The following is a 15,306-nucleotide window of genomic DNA, read 5'->3' as shown; positions in this document are numbered from 1 at the left end:
GTCAGGATATTATGTGGAAAACATTTTCTCCGTACACGAATTTCGCAGCAGAGCCAATGAAGTACTTGCAGTGTAAGTACCTTACTTAACCAGAATTCTATTATCTCAGTACAACAAGAAAACACAAGGAGAAAATAATCCAAGTTTTCCAGGGATCTAGAAATTGCGAGGAAAAGCTCGTTTCACCTGATAACCTACGATTCGAAATATCAACGCCGCTTGGGATTCTGCCATTGCCTATTTCGTTTTCTGCAAATTTAGTAACTTAGAAAGCAAGGAAAAAGGAAAAGAAAGAAAGAAAGAAAAAGAAATCGTAACCTCAGGAGCTTTTTCTGGAGCTGCCGTATATATTTTTGCTCGGTTCTTTCTTCTTTCGTAAAGATATATAAATTGATTTTCTTTTTAGTAAAATTTATCTTTTACTGATATAGGCATTTTTTTCATCAAATATCCATCAGGCATTTTGTTTCATGATCATTTCTTTCTTCGTTTATTTATTTATTATTTTTTTGTTTGCGAACTTCATTTCTGAAAGATTTATAATAACTGTAGATAATTACTTCCCTTGGGAAATCTAACTAGAGATGTTTTTATAAAAGTAGGCGTTATGCGTAAGTAAATATTTGCACAAATATATCTGTTTCAGATTTCAGATACAGTTGATTGTTTTATCGCATTTTATTAAAAAGTAAAATAATAGTAGATAAAAGAAAGAAACATGTTTCTTTCAATTTCATTTATTTGTTAATATGGAATGAATACATAAAGAAAAAAAAGTAGCATGTTTCTTCCAATTGCATTTATTTATTTAATTTAATTTAATAAAAATTCTCCCTCCATTTTCCTTCCAAAGTAATTAATTAGAAACACCGTAAACATGTTTAGAGATTTGAAACTGAAGCTCAAAATATGAAAAATAATCCCTTCTTTTACTGTTTTGTAATGTTAAATAAAAAAAAAAATGGTAATTGCAACACCATTTAAATTAAGGTAATCTTTATTAGGATAATGCTCGAAGGGCTTTTTCTTAATTTTTATAAAAATAATAGAAAGTTAGTAGCAATTTAGGAAAAAGTTAATCTGTAATAAGAAGATTATTTTTTTAATTATAAATTGCATCATTAAAGGATTAAAAATTACTTTTAAATGCAAAATATTTTTATAATGTAGCTGAAGGGATTGTTTAAAGCTTCGAAAAATTAAAAAGAAACCGAACAATTTTACCACTAATTACATTTTCATCACATTTAAATACTTATTTTCATAAATTATTTTAACAGTTTTTCTTTTATCCTTATACTATTTCTGATCACGAATGCTACTTTAAACAGTTTAAATGATTTTTTTTAAACATAATCAAGGATATTTACCACAGCTACAATGTAATTAACTATAAAAAGTTAGCAAGAAAATATCTCAGTTTATTGCTTTACAACAGTTGTGGATGACACACAGTGAAGGAATATATTTGCTTAATGCTGATAAATGCATTAAGATATTATTAAAATCAAATTTTTAAATGTTTATACATCTTGTTTCATATAGAAATTTTGAGAAAGAATGGAATCGTAGTGACTATGGATGGAATGGTTCTATAATTACTTCTATATCCTTGTATTGAATGTGTTTAAAATTTATCACAATTTTTTTATTGTGTATAGTTGTTAAATAGGAATTACCGGGTTATATTTAGAGTATATTATTTTTAAATGGTATTACATATATAAAGATGTCAAATGATTAGGATACATGGAAAAAGGTTATATGGAAGGTTATAAAGGTTATGGCAAAGGGTTATATGGAAAAAAAAAATTGAAATTTTATAAATTAGAAGAACATTTGTATTTTCTTTTTACTACTTTTTTTTTCATTTTGAAATCACGTCTTTCATTTTTTTTTCTTTGTACATAACTAATCCGATTGTAATATACATACATTTATTATTTTTATTTTTAAGACGGAGAACACTGTGCCGTATCTTAATGGTATTATATATATATATATATATATATATATATATATATATATATATATATATTAATTTGCAGTTTTGATGATTTAATTCAGACAATTTTCAAAGAGCTATGGCAAATACATACAGAGAATATCTTAATTTAAAATCATATAAAAATTCTTTCATATTTTTAAGAAATATAATAGAATATAAAGAGAGCAATGTTATTGAAAATTTTATAATTTTAAGTTTTTATTAGTAGAAAAATATCATTAAGAAGTAATCATGAAATTATTAAACTTTATATGTTTGCGAAGCATCATCCTTTCTAAGTGGGATATTTTAAAATAAGGTCTTTGAACTTACAGTCCTTTCATATATTATTTATATAAAAATATAAGAATTTATGGTTGAAAAGTCAGCTAAATAATTTTTAAAGTGCATCAGAATTTTACGGAAAAATTACCAAAATAATATTGATATACTGAAATAATAAAAAATAAAGATAAAACGGAACAAAAATACCCATTGGATTTCCCAACCTTTTATTTAAAACACATAAAATTTCCAAATAACTAAAACAAAACTAAATATAAAATTTCCAAATAACTAAAACTATGTAAAATTAAACCCATAATAATGTTGCTTATAAATTTAAATACTAGAGTTTTCGTATCATTTAGCAACAAAATAAAAATTGTTCTTATTACCTTTTTTCTCGCTAATAAACTATATTCAATAATTTTAGTTAAATAGTTCTTCCAACACTGATTTATAAATATTATTTTTCATCAATATTTTTGTCGTAATAAAGTCTCATGAAAATACAAATATAGTAATATTCTTCTTAATCTGAAAAACGTAGAAGATTTTAGAAATTATTTGAAAATGCGAAATGTTCTTAATGATCTTAACTCTTGACTAGTTAGATAAAGAACTTAAGAACCATTCTACAATAGATCATCTGAATTTCAATGGAAAGGAAAAGAATACTTAGAAATATTTTTAACAATGCATTTTTTTTTTCATTTCTTCTATATTAAGTAAATTTTGAAATTTCAGCTAGTTTTACCAACTACGATTTTATTACCCCCATCCACCCTAAATGTTTTTTTATGCACTAAATTCTTAGGTTATATAAAAAACCTCAATCTGTCACCAATTAATATTCAAAATTAATTTTACATATTATCTCCCCATATTTATCTATCTACAAAGCTATCATGGACACTTTCCACTTATAAAGTATTTGATTTATATGTTCTTTATCTGGTAACTTTTATGATAAAAACTAATGATTGGTATATTTTTAAGCTCCATATTTGTGGGAAATTTTTACCGGCAACTTTCAATAATCTTGCATTATTTCTTTTGAAACAAATGCAAAAATTATCAATCGGTACGAATAAATAACAATTTATTTATTCATTATTGTAACACTTGAAATTTAAAAAAAAAAATCTATGAAGTAGTTGTAATTATCTTTGGCTTTTAAAAATTTTAACACATAATTACTTCCTTCAAATGTCAATAATAGCAATTTATTTTAACGTTTAGAAGAGAAAAAAAAAGAAAACAGTTGGAACGTCCTTTCACTAAAAGACTCTCCACTCAAAATATTTCAAGAAACTTAAATGACAATGGATTTCATTTTGAAGACAAAATCTTGAAGAAAAATCCTAAGTAGTTTGCATGGATCCCTTTCAAGTTTTTCAATGCCACCTCTCTTTTATCCTGAAAGGACTTAACTTCGAATATACCATAAGGACGCCCTTACCAGCCAAGTTGCCCGCATTCACGTTAAGGACCATTTGAGCGGAATTAGAGGACTCACCTCCAATAATGAGCCTTGCAGCCGCTTGGGAAGAAAGAGAATCCCTATGGACGAAACACTGGTACATCCCGGAGTCCTGCCTCTTCAGTTGTCGCAGTTGGAGCGAGGTGGGGGTCGGGAATTGGACACGGGAATTGGAGGCGATAAATCTCGTGTCTTTTTTCCACACAACGCTGCCGATTGGATGACCCTCCACAGAACAGTTGAAGAGGGCACTTTTACCCACGTCCAGTTTCAGCTCCTGGGGAGATAGATTCACTCGCAGAGGTTCTGAAATAAGAGGAAAGGAATCATCAAAGTAAATAGGCTATTAAGTGCGACTGCCGGTTGAGAACAAAGAGTTGCCAAAGGGGAGTGCTTTGGGGATAGATAGGAAGTGGCAGTAAAAAGGAGTGCTGTTTGATTAATTTTTGGATTTAGTGCTGTTTTACGTGACTTGCTAATTAGTTTAATCTATTTTTATGCAAATGAAATTTACCAACTTGTTGCCATTTATACGGATTCAAAGGCATCTTCAGCAATGTATTAAATTTTATTTTTATCATGGGCAGAAATATTTTACTTTCATTACTTCTGATATTTTATCAACGCCATTGGAGTTTACTGGTAAAAACACGCACGCACGCACGCACGCACGCACGCGCACGCACACACACACGCACACACACACACACACACACGCGCACACACACACACACACACACACACACACACACACACACACACACACACACACACACACACAAACTAAATACTATGCAGCAATATATTCATTTAAGCATTGCCTAAATTTATTGCCGATAGGTATTGAAATTATTTTCGAATACTTACAACATTTCCCAGTAATTTTATAGAAATCCTTTTTTTATATATATATAAGTTTAGAATTTATTCATGAAATATTATATTAAGATTCCAGTTTCCCTGAACTTAAATAAGCTCAGTAATTGCGGACAAGAAAAACGTTATATTGAAATGGATACGTGCGTCGCAAATAAGTGCTAGCATAGGATAGTGCTAAGAGGAAATATTCCATTTGATTTTAATTTCTTAAACATAAAAATAAATAAATCCTTACATATTATTTCCAATTATGTAAGAAAAAAAACAATATATGAAAAACCAAATCAGATTTTATTGAAGAAATATATAGAATCTAAAAAAGAAATAAATAATAGTATATTATATTATTCTAGTCTGTGCAGATACATATATAAATTCATGAAACTCGTAATATAAGCACGATGAAAAATATATTATGAAATGTAATAATTTTATCTCTAGTTTCTATTTATCTAAGATAAGTGAAACAGCTTCAAAAAATTTGATTTTCAATCTCTTCTATATTTCAAAAATGCAATTTCAATTTTACAGTAAACAATTAAGTGCTCATCTGATTATATAAATATCTTTCTCTCTCTCTCTCTCTCTCTCTCTCTCTCTATATATATATATATATATATATATATATATATATATATATATATATATATACACACAGAGAGAGAGAGAGAGATAGAAAGAGTCCTCTCAAATTTTATACAAAAATTCCCAATCTCAAAAGTATTTAATTTTCTAAAATTGAAAGCAATAAACTTAGTAGGTTGAAAATTAGAATAATTTAGAAGAAAAAATAAATATATTTTCAGTGCACGATTGAAATATTAAATTGCATGATTGCATAAGAGAAAATTTAATAACATCGTCAAAGAAGGAGATAATTGTTTCAATGTTGTTTTTTTTTGTTTTTTTCAAAAGAAACATGATTTAATTCAAATGCAAGGGAAGGAATTTATAATGATGCAATTTTAGAAACATTATATCAAGTTAAACAGATTTCAACCTAGAACTTAGAAACTATAATTTAGAAAGAGCGTCGAGAGAAAACATATTTATTACATGAAATTGATTATGAAATAAAAAAAAATAGTTTATATTATCTTGGTAATGGAATGTATACATAAAATCAATGTTCTCTTTAATCATCCATGGGATTAGATTTCTATAATGTTTTGAGAGTAATAAGTTTATAAAAAAATGCTTTCGAATAAGCGAAATAAATGAAACGAAACGAACGAACGAGATAAATACTAATGTTTTCGAATATTTCTTTAGTTCTATACCTTTTTTGAAATTGATAACTCACATAATACACTATTTTATAAGGTTTCGACAATTTATATCGTCTTCAAGCTGAGTTTTACTATAAGTGTGTTAGTTATAGTTCACCAAAAAAATTGCTTTCGGTTTATGAGGAAACAAATTATGAATCTTTTTACTATGTTAAGAGAATTGCATAACTTAACTGTTAGCATAATTTATACTAAAGTATTTAAAATTTTTAAAGAGTAAATAATAATTACTAAAAAATGTTTCTTTCATGTTTTATAATTTAAAATTTTAAGCAAATAAGAATATTTGCTGAAGAAATATTTATAAAAGTTCAATGGAATTTGCTTTTCAAATATATTACGTTGTTCAATTTTTTCTCAATACCAAATAAATGCAAATACATTTTCTGCCTTTATAATTAAAACGTCATAAAAAATCAATTCACATACTAAAAGTTATTTTTACGAACTACCTTATCAACGAAATTGGACTTTTTTTCTGTCTAAAAACATATATTGATCAGAGAAGTGGGACTATAAAAAAGTTCTTTAATAAACTGTTAATATATTTTTAGACGCCTTTGAAATAGCTTTCCATGTTTTTTTCTTCTTATCTGAGTTTACAATTTCTTCGAGCTATTTGTATGAAAACAGATATAAAAAAGTATGATTTGACTTCCTTCATTTCCAAAGATAGCAAAAAAATAGTCGTAACTGTTTGCAATGCCATTACACAATAATTCTAACTTTTCCGACATTAACAATTTATTTTCAAACGTATTTTTATAGTTATTTCTTACTTATAGGAATGGAAACTTTCAGAAATGTATGTTTTGATGCATTTAAACATTTATTTTTTAGCATCCTTGATTTATTTTACAATATCTCCAAAAATGTAGTAATTTTTACTTGTAAATAATAAATTCTGTAAATTTAAGAAATGAAAAATGAAATGTTAACGAGGAATCTGAGTTTTATAAAATTAGAGTGGTCAAATGATTAATTTGCTATAAGAAGATCATGAGTAATGGAAAGATAAGTGATTTGTCTTAATGTGTAATTTTTTTATTCTTTTCTGTCATAACTCTGGCATTTTAAAATAGAATGGTTAATAGAGATTAGAATTTAATTGCAATTTTTAAATGATCTATATACAGATAATAGTTTGAACTGTTAAAAATTATTTTAAATGATCTATATACAGATAATAGTTTGAACTGTTAAAAATTATTGAATGAACTTATAATTATAATTGATATTTTGCTTAACGAATTTTAATTTTTTAATTTGAATGCAAGATGTGGAATTGGAATTCATCATTAAGCTCCTGTGGTTCCTTTAAGCTATGATCAATAAAGAACCTTTGAACAATGATCAATAAAAACATTCGTAGAATATATGGCAAAAATTAATGATGATCATGAAAAAATTCAGTTTCATAAAATTTATGATGATAATCATTTGCATTGAGCTTTGAAAATCTCACATAAACTGCGATAATTCCGATTCCTTCTCAGTCCAAAAAGAGTTTAAAAAAAATTAGCGTCACTTAAATAGAGGTAAATAAATGTTCATTGTTTGGAAGATGTTTGTTTAATAATACTTGATATGATATTTTTGATAGTTGTTTGTATTAAATTCTGGTGTTTGCATTTATTTTCACTGTTAACGAAAAGATATATATTAAAAGCTTAAGACTAATAAAACTAAATAAAAGACAACGATATTAATGGAAACTAAATAAATGACAACGGAATTAATGGAAACTAAATAAAAGACAACGGAATTAATGGAAACTAAATTAAAGACAACAATATTAATGAAACTAAATAAAAGACGACAGTATTAAAGGAAACTAAATAAAAGACAACAGTAATAATGGAAACTAAATAAAACTAATAAAACAATATAAATACTTCAAAAAACAAAAATCAAATTGCTTCGGTTGTTTATTTCAATTACTTTGTTCTCAAAACATTTTTATATTTCTACTATAAAGTACAGACACTTTACTTTTGAAAAATGTAATAGTTTAATTTCCATTAAATTCAAATGTGAGAAAAGAAAGAAAAAAAAGTAAAGAATCATATCTACTCAATTCCAGACAATCAATATCTATCTATTGATTGATTATAGATATATATAGATATAGGTATAGATTGATAGATAGATATAGATATATATAGATATAGGTATAGATTGATAGATAGATATAGATATAGATATATAGAGGGCACACGAAGCAAAGAAGCTTCTGAATCCGTTTTTGGTTCTTGCTTCCTGCGTGGATGCCATAATATTATTAAATCGACAGCACAAAATTACGACGCAGCTTATTTTGACACAATATTACAATCTAAAGTTAGGGCGCAGTTCATACCAGAGGCTAGTGATGTAAAATGGCTTGTGATGGCAGTTAAAATCTAAACTTATCCAGCACCTCCTACATGTTGAGGCAATTGACGTTTAACTACCCAGGATACTTACGAAGGGTGGGAATAGCTACGAAGTGTATATACTGCTCATAATAGCCTTAGATGGCATTGAGGCATGTGCTAAAAATATGTTCATGTGACAATTGTCATGTTGATCAGTACTTCCCTTTCTAGAATTTAGATTCTAACGTACCATTTCACGTACTCTAAGCAAACCTTTCACCACGCTTTGAAATTGGACATTTTGATACCAGATGACCAAGATCTCCTTGTTGCGCTACAGATAGAAGCTAAAGATTCAGACAACCATAGCGTATTTTATAAAGTATATAGTTATTTTACATTACACATACAATCAATTATATGAATTTTAAATAATTCAGCAATATCTGTACGCTTAAAAAAACAGCAGCAAATATTGTAGCATATTAGTTTTTTCAAGTGGAAAAATAATAGGTAGCAGAAAAATTTATTGATGAAAAAGGCATAAAAATAATAGAAAAAAATTAAAAGAATGGTTCAGTTATTTTAAAAGATATTAAATTGCTTTTTATCAACAATAAGAAAACGGAATTTCTATCAGCAAGGAAAATAAAATGATACCAGACCCATTTTGAAACAGAAAATGTATCTCATTTTTATAATTTATTGCGAGGAAAGAAAGTTTAAATGTATTCTTTATCATCGTGTTCTCTAGTTTGAAAGAGTAATCGAAGCGCGTTTAATGTTAGCATGAGAAATTCCAGTCCTATCTTCTACTTAATTGCCTGAAGCCTCATCATCATTACCTCTACAATAATAAACGCAAAGTCATTAGACGAAAAATTAAGCTTCAATTTCCGCATAATTGTGATATCGAAAGTTCGTTAGACTTTGGGAATGTTTTTACGTGCTGCAAACGGTAATTCCTTTTTGATCGTTCTTCAGTTTCTATCTGGGAGAAGGGGAGGAACATAAGATTCTTATCAAAAAAATTGGATAAATATAACAAATACTACATTGTTTCTTTCTTTTTATCTTTCTCAATAAAAACAATTGGTTTTTGTTCCAGAGCACAGTCAATTATATCAGTTTTTTCCCCTTTTAGTTTGTTTTTCGTAAGACTAGGAGCAAAAATAAAAGATTGTTGTACGTTAACATCGATTTGGGAGTGATTTATGATTTATTCGGTAGTTCAAAATACTTTATAACGGATTCGGATTTTGCTATTTTCATTAGATAAAGTACTACGATACTGGAGTTAGCTTGATAACAAAGTTTTTTTTTTTTCTTTCTTTCTAGAGAAAAACATAAAGCCACTATGTGTATTTTATTAGGAAGTAAAGCCGTGTTTGATTACTTTCGGGGGTTTCTCTTATCAGTACATAAATCAGAACATTTATTGGTGGCATTTTGTTAAACACGCATTGCTTATCTGAAATGAAACGCAATTATTTAGAACTCCTGAACTTCTGCGCCAATAGGAGATCTATTTTCACTTACCTTTATAATGTTAGAGGTTTGCTAATGTCCTCTACTTAAGAAATCAAAGAATACTTTTGCGTGATCTCAACTCTGTTTTTAAGGAAATGGATATCCGATTTATAAACTAATGGCATTTGGAGAAATTCAATAAAATTCTTTTTATTTATTCATTTATTCAATAAAAGAATGCATTTCTTGGTCTTTTGAAAAATTTATTTCAATATGCAACTTATGCCCTTTGGTTTATATTCATTGTTGCTTTTCTTTAAAGATCTGTTTCTTAATTTATATTTTTAGCTAACTTGTTACCAAACAATTTTGAGTGCTTCATAATTTAAATTTGGACTCCTTAATGCTTTTTCCTGCTGCGACTTAAAATGGGACAATAAATGAAATACTTTATTTCAATATTTAAGAAATGTTAAGATAATCAGAAATTAGCTACCATCGTCATACTAATGCTTCTGTGTTAAACTGAATGATCAAGCCATCAATACAGTATGGTTATGTATGCTAAGATGAACGAAAGAGGGCCTCATTACGGTGCAAATAAGATATTATTTTTTAAATTATACTTTCACAATAACGCTTGAGCATTCTGCTTTGTAGACAGAAATTGAAACAAGTAATATATATATATATATATATATATATATATATATATATATATATATATATATATATATATATATATATATATATATATATATATATATATATATATTAAAGTCATTTCCTACTTCGGTCAACAACAAAAAATAATTTTATTTTAATTACTTTTTATTAAATAATTACAATTAATAAATTAATATAAATATATATATATATATACATATTACAGAAACACACTATTAAGTGGCAAAAGAGAAAGCGAATTTCCTTGCAATTGTTCATTTTCCTTTCTATATATGGTGCTGGACTATTATTTTTGTTTGCTACTATTTATTCACTTTCTATGACTCAGACTAGAACCCAGAATAAAAAAAGAATCTGAAAAAGAAATTTTTTTTTCCACCGATCTACACGTTTCGCCACTGACGGAATTTATTCCTAAATTAAAATCCTTCTAAATATCTTATATAAGAGAAAAATTTTCTCCCATTTAAAATTGAAATTAATTAGTTAAATTTTATTAATGAATTAATATTTGAAAAAAACTGTATTAACATCAAATGCCAGCCCCTACAAGTTTAAAAAAATGTATTTGAACTTGAGTGGATGAATAAAAAGTATTTTATTAACGATTGAAAATTTGAACAAGATATATAAATATATATTGGGAGAGTGTGAACTAATAGTAGGAATTGGAAAAGAAGACAAATTCAAATTTTAGAAGTCTGTGCAGTTGTCAAAACTGAACATTCTGTCAATCTTATTTTTAAATAACTCTCGAAATGAAAAAAAAAAGGTGTAGAATGCCACTGATGACATATTTATGCGTGTTTAACGCTAAGCAGAAAAACTTTTCGAAATCGGTACTATGGTAATAGTTTCTCAAGATTTATTGAAAGCCGATAGTATTGGTAGTGTAGGAGTTTAATATTGAATTAATTAATTATCATATAAATTTTAATACCTAAATATGTATTTACTTAATGTAAATACGATTTGTGTTTCATTGATAGAAATTAAAGCAATGTATATAACAAGTTCAAAAATATCATTTCAGTTTTCTAGCGTAAAATTAAAAAGTTATATTTATAAATAATTTTTCTTGGAAGATAGACTTGTAAATTTGTAAAACATAATTTTATCCAAAATGATTAAAATAATTGGTTGATTCTTCAAATCTTAATCAAAAACTGTTCAAATTTTATAAAATATTTAAATTTGGAACAAGACTTCCAGTAATAATGGTAATTAAGATTCTGAAGAGCTACTTTTTAAATTAGAAAATATTCTTGCTGTTGACAAAAAAAACTTACAAAACTGAAAATTTTTATCAATTTGTTTTGGTCCATACTATAATTAGAAGCATTACGAAAAAAAATAACAAAAATAATTATCTTCATTAAAACTATTTTATTTAAATTTGAGAGTTTAATTGTAAAAAATTGCTTTTTTTAATGTTTTGTTTCTTAAATACTAATTGTTAATGAAATGAATAACAACAATTTGCTATTTAATAATATCTCAGTAATATTATCAACTAAAAGTATTATGCATAAATTTAAGTGTTTAAATATACAATTCGAGGACCTCCTTTATACACAATCATCTCTGAAATTATTTCAATAATTAGAAGCAAAAACTGTATGAATATGGAAATATGAGGCATGCATCATATGAAAGAGAGGCTATAAATAATTCATTATAAGCTATTCATTAAATATATGTTCCATTGTATAGCTTTCTAAAAACCTTCTTTTTCATGCACGGGATAGCCCCTCCTTTATAGTCGTTTTGGCAGCCATTGACAACTCGTCAAACTTGTTAGGACACACCTTCTTTGTATTTGTATGGTTTTGCTATTTTCCAAATGACTTGCCTTGACTACAATATTACTCGAAAAGTAAGTCATTCGGGTGTGTCCAGGCGTGCCTTTGATTACAGAAAGTTTTATTTAACTGATAAGATAAAACCTGAGAATTGCAGCTTAATATAGCGTTGAGTAAGTTAAAAGAGACATGATAAATTTGTTAATGTTCATGATAAATGATGAAATATTCGCATAATCTCTTAAATAAAAATAAATATATATATCTTCATGGTTTGATTTCAGATGAATAGACGTTTTCCAGTTTCTTCACAACAAAACTATATTCATCCAGACTCCGTAATCAGATCAGACATTTATCGATCGGAAAAACAGGATTTATCATGGAACAAAATTTTATTAATCATAACGTATTAAATTGTATATCCGACAATCATATTATTGTTTTCAAATTAATATGAGCTTATAATCCGGGCATATTTACACCTTTTCTTTAGACGCTTAATCTGAAAAATAAACATCCATCAGATGTGGTCAAAGCCATGTTAAATCGATTAATGAGAAATTCAGTTAATATATATATATATATATATATATATATATATTATTTATGAATTTCAATGTTCTTTGTGTTATCTGAGTAATTGGAATACTGAAAGCAGGTTATGATACTAAGAATTGTTAGGCATGGTAAAAATTTCTGTAAATGTGTTTTAATGGAATTTTGGATAAGTTATTCCACTATCTACATAAAAATTCGTATGAAAGAAGAAATTTTAGAAAATGCATCGGAATGGATATGAAAAAAAAAAATGGCTTATGATTAATTCAATAAATCATTTACGTATTATATTAGATTAGATAATAAATATTCTTAAAACCTTCTATCAGTTATATGACTGCCAAAATATATACCAAGAAAAAATGTTAATTACTTGATGTATTTTCTAATTTAAAATCTTCACATATTTCTTATATTTTAAATTTTATAAAACATTCAAAATAATAGAAAAATCACAAGAAGGTACAATAAACCCTGCATACGGAAAATATATTATGCAACATTTGAATAAAAGGATATAGAGGTTTGCTGAATAAAACTGTCAAAGTCAAGTAATATTGAAGCAGTTAAAAATAACGTTATATTCAACGTAATGAAAAAGCATATCCACATTAGCATATCCAAAAGCTCTCCTTCCACAGGGGGTAATGTCCTCATTTAAGGACACCGTCCGTCTAAAGCAATCTCTGTGTAAGAAAATCTTTCGAAATAATTGCGCAAATTCCTTAGCAGTAATTATGAAAATTTTAGGTTAATAAACATTTTTATTTACGTTTTAGGTACTTTGAAACATTTAAAATATTAAAATATAATTTATAACAATTTTTTTGCGAAAATTCTAAATTATATCTTATGCATATAAATAATAATTAGAAGAAAAAGAAACTATTGCAATTTTATACAAAATGTCAATTAAGTATAAGTACTACCTAACTAAAATGCTAAAAATATATTTTTATAAATAATATTATATTTATAAATATATTTTTTATAAATAATATCTCAATATTATTATATATTTTTATAAATAATATATAAATGTTATTATATATTTTTATAAATAATATATATATTTTTAAATTGATAAATATCAAATAGAAAGCAAAATAATTAAGAATAAGTCATTATTTGGCATTAAATCTTTCGAAAAATGCAGGAGTGTCTTTTTGTCTTGCACACAATGGCACATTGCATGTTATGCACATTGTTCGTGTTTTATGCATATTTTTTGGGAATTGTACTAGAATTTTTTTAGAACTTTACAGGAAAAAAAAAATCGCAAAAAATTAAGCAGAATATGAGCTTTAAAAATAAGAAATTGTCATGAACGAAATATAATAAGAATTGTCATGCAAAGTTTTTTTACTTCAAATATGGGTGGTTTTACTCCGAAGACAATAACTTCCCCGCCCCCGAACATAAAATCTGCATGATACTCTTCTCTGAAACATGTTAAGTTATAGCTTTCCCACGGATACGACAGGCGACAAGGCAGAAGATAAGCGAATGAAGAAAAGAATGTCCTAGACGGAAGGTGTCCCCGAATCAGACCACCCAGAAATCAACCACTATGGTTCGTTCTTAAATTAATTTGAAGCTCCAAAAGAATTAGGATTTAAAACTTCATGGATATTGTAAGAAAGCGGGTGATTGATTTAGATAAAATTTCAATTCTTAGAACTCAAAAAATTCTCACATTTCAGGCAAAAAATTGAGGCATTTTTAGCATAAAATTAATACCAAAAAAAACAATATAAAATTGCCCGGGTTGTCATCTATTCATTAGAAAATAAACCAATTAAACATTTTCAACAGTTTTTTGAGTTTTAAAACCAATATTTTTTTTATAGAAATTGTTAAATTGGTGTCCTCTATTGCAACCCCCCGAAAGGGTTAATATAATTTAAATATTTATATATCAGAATTCTTCCTTTCTATAAATATTCGATATTTTTAAATACCGAATTTGTGTATACCCCAGTATGTTGTTCAACGATTGCATTTCTTAGAAAAATTAAGGTAGATATGTTTAGCATTGATATTTTCTAGTCAATATCTTTCAATGTCTGGATAATTAAATATCTCAAAAATTTCATAAATATTCATTCTTTTCTTTTTTTCGTATTACAAAAATGAAATTCGATTAATCCTCCATTAAGTACCCTTTAGTAAATAGAGGATTAAAAGAATTCGGAAGTCGATGCATTGCGTACCTGTAGAAAATATATTTACTGAAGCAAAAGTTAAAAATATGCATGTTAAATATATGTCTCTTACCATCAACAGATATTCTGTGCAGTATTAGTGGTCATTCATTTATCACGAAAAGTTATTTACCTGCATTACTCTAACTGTCAATTTCACAGAAATTTTGCTATTAACAATTTATAATTCTCGTTGTATCAAGTGATGTATAAAGCAGCTCTCTTGCACATTCCGGGCTGTGTCAATTAGCAATCAAGGCTAGGAACATTAATTCTGATCATTCCCTATTTCGCAATTTACGATA

The 15,306-nt window shown here is 26.8% G+C and overlaps 1 protein-coding gene across 2 annotated transcripts in view; it reads right to left on the bottom strand.

Moving 5' to 3' along the window:
- The window catches only part of LOC129981891 (cell adhesion molecule Dscam2-like), a 464,610-nt gene that overhangs the window by 264,259 nt on the left and 185,045 nt on the right, over positions 1–15,306 (bottom strand). For both annotated transcript variants that reach the window (XM_056092937.1, XM_056092938.1), the window contains exon 6: positions 3,789–4,058. In XM_056092937.1, coding sequence (XP_055948912.1) covers positions 3,789–4,058 — 270 coding nt within the window. The remainder of the gene's footprint in view (positions 1–3,788; positions 4,059–15,306) is intronic.

Source organism: Argiope bruennichi, chromosome 8, assembly GCF_947563725.1.
Source record: "Argiope bruennichi chromosome 8, qqArgBrue1.1, whole genome shotgun sequence".
In the NCBI taxonomy this organism is placed as follows: domain Eukaryota; kingdom Metazoa; phylum Arthropoda; class Arachnida; order Araneae; family Araneidae; genus Argiope; species Argiope bruennichi.
The sequence above is the reverse complement of the archived record's forward strand: the minus strand, read 5'-3'. Positions and strand labels throughout refer to the sequence as shown.